General features: G+C 42.5%; 1 protein-coding gene across 1 annotated transcript in view; it reads right to left on the reverse strand.

Moving 5' to 3' along the window:
• Positions 1 to 444: 444 nt before the first annotated feature.
• The window catches only part of CLEC5A (C-type lectin domain family 5, member A), a 9,324-nt gene continuing 4,820 nt past the window's right edge, over positions 445 to 4,948 (reverse strand). The window contains exons 5-6 of the mRNA XM_008582962.1: positions 2,274 to 2,380; positions 445 to 972 (exon numbers count right to left, since the gene is read on the reverse strand). Coding sequence (XP_008581184.1) covers positions 858 to 972; positions 2,274 to 2,380 — 222 coding nt within the window. The 3' untranslated portion in view covers positions 445 to 857. The remainder of the gene's footprint in view (positions 973 to 2,273; positions 2,381 to 4,948) is intronic.

Raw genomic sequence — 4,948 nt, forward strand, 5'->3', positions numbered from 1 at the left:
AAAGAACAGAGATCTGGTTTGATTCATCCCCTTGGCTGTCTGTTTTTTATAAGGAGTCTCTGAGAAGATTCCTTCTTTGCCCAGACCCCCTTCCATTCCCATAAACAACATTCTTTCTGCTCCAAGAAAAGCTCTAGGAGCCCTCCCCAGGGTCTGGCCTCAGCTCAGAGACTGAAGGGCCTCTGCTTTCCAACTTTGGGGAAGGGGAAGGGCGGTTGTGGTGGACATATGAATGGGGGTCTGTTGGACACAGAGGGGAGGCCACAGAAGCTGAGCGTATCCTTCAGCCCATGCTACTCTCTAAATAATGTTCACACCTTCTCAGTCTGCAGTTTCTTTCTGGTGGTACAATCATGGGCTCTGAGGATGAAACATACTCTGTCGATAGGGTAAACTCTGTCGATTGGCCAGGAATACTCAGTTCAATAGAAACAACTCATCTGTATACCAACTGACAGTCCATGAAGTTGACCCAGTCTCCTGGAGATGGCCAGCATCCAGTCCTCCAGAGCAGAATCTGAAAGCTCATTTCCCCAAACGGGCAAAGACTTATACTGGTGGACAGAGAGATACAAGAATCATTGATGGGACAACGTGTGTGGATCTGAAAAGTCTCTGGTGTGACCCACAGGAAATGTGGCTCGGAATGGGGAGTGTGCCCCAGTCGTGTGTGTGTAAGTATATGTGTGGAGGGGGCAGTGCGTCAGCCCTGATGATTCATTAAGTAGCTCTGCCGGTAACCTGTGGAAGTCTGACACAGTAACTTGACGTTCTGTATTTCCAGAACCAGTCCCAATTGTAAGTATTCTCTTTTTCTGTCTCCATAAGTATATTTGTTCTCGTCCAGAGAACCGTGATCACTTGGCTGCCTTCTCGCAGATCCTGCGGTAGGTGACGTCGCACAATGCAGCATCGAATGTCATTGTGAGTCCTATGGTCACACAGTCAAAATTCTGATTGTGATTGGTAACGCTAGATGAGAAAAGAAAGCGTAGTTAGGTCCATGCTTTCAGCCTTGTCTTCTCCTAGTACCACAGTGAGAGTTTCAGAGGAGCTGTCCGTGGGGGACAACAGGCTGACCAGATGCCCACACACCCCGCTAAAGCAGGCCCCCTTCCCAGCTCAGACCCCTCTTCTAAATCCACCTTCCCCAAGCTCAGCCCTAAACCGAGCTTTTCCTGTCAACTCTCCCGTGAGCTTTTATGGATTCACAGAGTCTTGGACCCACTCACTCTTGCATTTGGTCAGAACCATCTCACGGGCTGTCCCTTTTTCTTCCAGATATAAAGTTTTAGTATATATGTCTGCTCACAGAAGCAGGACCTAAAGAAGAAGGAAAGAGTTCCCATTCTTTCCTAGACCCCAGTTTGCTTTAGGAAAAACTTGGTGGAAGTATTCGTTAGTCTTCTCCTACCTCTTTTTCTGCTATTCAGTCCCGTTCAGAATGCGGAGAGCCTGGTTTCACAGAAAGGTCATGAGTTTTGGACTGAAGGGGACGTGAGACCAAATAGTGACTCCATCACTTCCTAGTTGTGTGACACTCATTATGTTTCCGAGCCTTTCTTGTCCTCAATTCAACTGTCTGTTGAATGGGGAGTAATAAAAGCTTTTTCTGCAGCATCTTGGCAAATACTGCAGAAAATGGCATGTGTGAAGTGCTTAGTGCAGTGCCTGGCATTTAGTAGACACTGAATGAATGTTAATTTCCTCCCCTCTTTGGGGAAGCCCAGTTACACGCGGTGGAACTAACTCGCACTCTGACAACATTTTCCTACGAACACCGGGAATATTACATTCTCCACTAACACTTATCTCCATAGAATTTTTCATAGGAGATAGCTCTTGGGCGTTAAATGTTTATAGTTTTAAGGCATAGACAAATTGCTTATAATAACCTTTCTTTAGATAAAAAAGCTATAAGTGGGGAAACTTGTAGGCATTTAGTAATAAAATGTGGTATGTGGATTAAAAGCAATTTGTGACTTCACATATCAAATGAATGTGATATATGTGGATTTGCTTGGATATTGATTTGAACCAAATAATTTATTATATGAATACTCTTCTCTCTATTTTTGAACGTTTAAAATTTTCCATAATAAAAAGTTTATAAAATAAGTGTCTCTAGGAATGGATGGGTTAGAAGAAAGGTGGAGTAGAACGAAGAGATGAGTCTCAGCCTTTGAGCTATCCCAGGATGAACCTGCTGAATTTCAGATGTGGTCTCTTGAGACAAACCAAGATCCTCAGAAAAATGTGGGATGTTCACGTACTTGCCTATGAAGACAGAGTTGTCGATCCAACGCCAACTTTTCTCTGCGTGTTGATATGTTAAGCCAATAAAATACTTCTCAGCACCAGTTATGCTCTGGAGATACTTCTAGAAATTAAAAACAAAAATAACAGTTGAACAGTCAGTCCTTTTCTGCTTTCTTCCTTGAGCCAATGGGCCTGTGATTATATCTGATTCTGGAAGAAGGAAGACTGGTGGGGGAACTCTGAACTGGTTGTCGCTGGCACTCGCTACTAGCCCTAGAAAAGTAGTTCTCAAGCTTCACAGGGCATCAGATCATCTGAGGTCTTGTTAAAACACAGATTACTGGGCTTCTGGTCCAGTCAGTGAAGTGCATGGAAACAGGAATTTACACCCCTAACAAACGCCCAGGACTTACTGATGTTGCTTTCCAGGGAACACTGAGAGAATGAAGGGGAAAAGGTACTGTACTATCCCTAACAGGGTAATTTCTTTTTTTTATTTGTCAAGCCTCTCCACATAGAGTTGTTTTCATTGGCAGAAATTTTATATCTTATTTATTTATTTATTCTTTCGGCAGCTGGCCAGTTTGGGGCTCCGAACCCTTGACCTTGGTGTTATCAGCAGCATGCTCTCCCAGGTGAGCCAGCAGCCAGCCCCCAGAAATTTTATATTTTAAATGAGGTTGAATCAAGTGATCATAAAATGTGTTTCTATTCCTTGAGTACTTAGCAAAGGAAAACAGGGAGACTTAAAAGTGTGTTTGCTAAATAATCCAAGGGGAAAAAAATTCAAGTGTTTATCAAATATTTGCTATATTGACCGTAGTCCAAGATGCCTTAGTTTCTGTATTAAACTGATGAATTGCAAATCACCTAAGCCAGAAGTCTGGAGCTCCTGCACTCTTCACCGACCTCCCATAACCATGGGGTTTACCAGTCTTATTCTCTTCATGCCCACAGCCCCTGCCTTAGTTTTTCCTTTCTTGATGTTTTCCTTCCCTGAAATATCTCAGCTCATTAATTTTGTTTATTAATTATTGAATTACTCATTTAGCAAACATTTTTTTGAGTGTCTGTTACATGCTAGGTGTTGTACTAGGCTAAGGATAAGAAAATACATTTGTTTCTCCTGAAAAATTTTATCTAAAACAAGGGTTGGAAAACTACAGCCAGCAGGCCAAATCCAGACTGCAGCCTGTTTTTGCACATAGGGTTTTGTTGGGGTGCACCCATGATTGTTTGTTTGCATATAGTCTATGTCTGGTTTCAAGCTACAAAAGCAGAGTTGAGTAGTTGTGACACAAACCTTATGTCCTGAAAAACTTTAAAAATATATTTTCAGGCCTTTTAAGAAAATGATTGTCTAAACAAGTGTTCTTAAGCCATAATGCTCCTGCTGGAAGCCGTGGATGGTTTCCAAGGGAGTCTATGAAGCTGTTGGAATTTTATTCAAATATTGTGCTCATATAATGTTTCTGGGAAGAGGTGCATAGATTTCATCACCGTTTAACAAAAAGCATTGCCATGTATTGAAGAACCACAGGTTTAATAGAAAAGACCAATGAGTTAACTAGTGTAGTGAAGTATCACAGGCATAGTTTTAGGAAATATGTATTAGACCTGGCACAGGCAGAAAGGGGAAAGGGATCGATTCCACATAGATTAGAGGTTTTTCTAGAAAGACTGTGGATGAAGTGCTACTTGAGATAAATTTTTGGAGACAGCTAACTGTCAATCAGGAAGGGGAAGGGTGAACTTCCCGGGAGAGAGAGCATGGGATTGCAGGCAGGTTGGAAAGCAGCTGGGAACATCTGAAGAACCACAAGATGTTCAATACGGTTGGTGCAGATGTGGAAGGGAGGTGGGTTGAGAGACACGGCTGGAGAGAAGGCAGGGACTGGACTACACAAGGCCTTGTATGTCTTGCTAGGAAAACTGAATTGTTAAGTTCATGCTAGTCTGAAGCATGGTACAGATGGTTGAGAGCCTTAGAGATATTATGTTAGTACAGAGGAAGATATGAGGAAGAGAGCAAAACTGAAGGTAAGGAGATGAGTTAGGAGAATTCAGGAGAAATGCAGGTGAGAACTAAACTATTTGCAGTGGGGATAGGGAGGAAAGGATTTGGTTAGCAACTAATGTGGGAGGAAGAGAGAACATGAAGTCCCTGCAAACTCCCAGCGTTCAATCTTGGGTGACATAACTATTCACGAGTATTTGGAGTATGAAAGAGGAAGCAGTTGGGGTAAAACATAACCTCAATTTTGAACATGATGAGTTCGTGGTACTTTTGAAACATCACAGTGAAATCTGGGATAGTGTCTTGTTTGGAGGACAAGGCTAAGCTGAAGATATAGAATTGAGAGTCATCAACAAACCATTGGTGTGATGAGCTTTTGCTGAGGTTAGCAAGTTGTATAATTTGTGGAGAATCCCAAGGGTGGAACTCAGGACACACCAAAACTTAAAGGTGAGTAGAGGAAAAAGGTCATCAACTTCCTGTCCCATCCCCCCTTTCCCTTCTCCCCTTCTTTCCTCTTTTCTTCCCCTGTCTTGCTCCTGGTTTTCTACCTTAAGGTATTTTTTCCTAGAGGACCTGTGGTATCCTGATTCATGCCCTTTGCTGGTCATCTATTATTAAGATTCAGAGAAGACCCTCTTACAAATTCTCACACAGGAGGACTTTTTTTTT

This window comes from Galeopterus variegatus, unplaced genomic scaffold, assembly GCF_000696425.1.
Source record: "Galeopterus variegatus unplaced genomic scaffold, G_variegatus-3.0.2 Scaffold2774, whole genome shotgun sequence".
Classification (NCBI taxonomy): domain Eukaryota; kingdom Metazoa; phylum Chordata; class Mammalia; order Dermoptera; family Cynocephalidae; genus Galeopterus; species Galeopterus variegatus.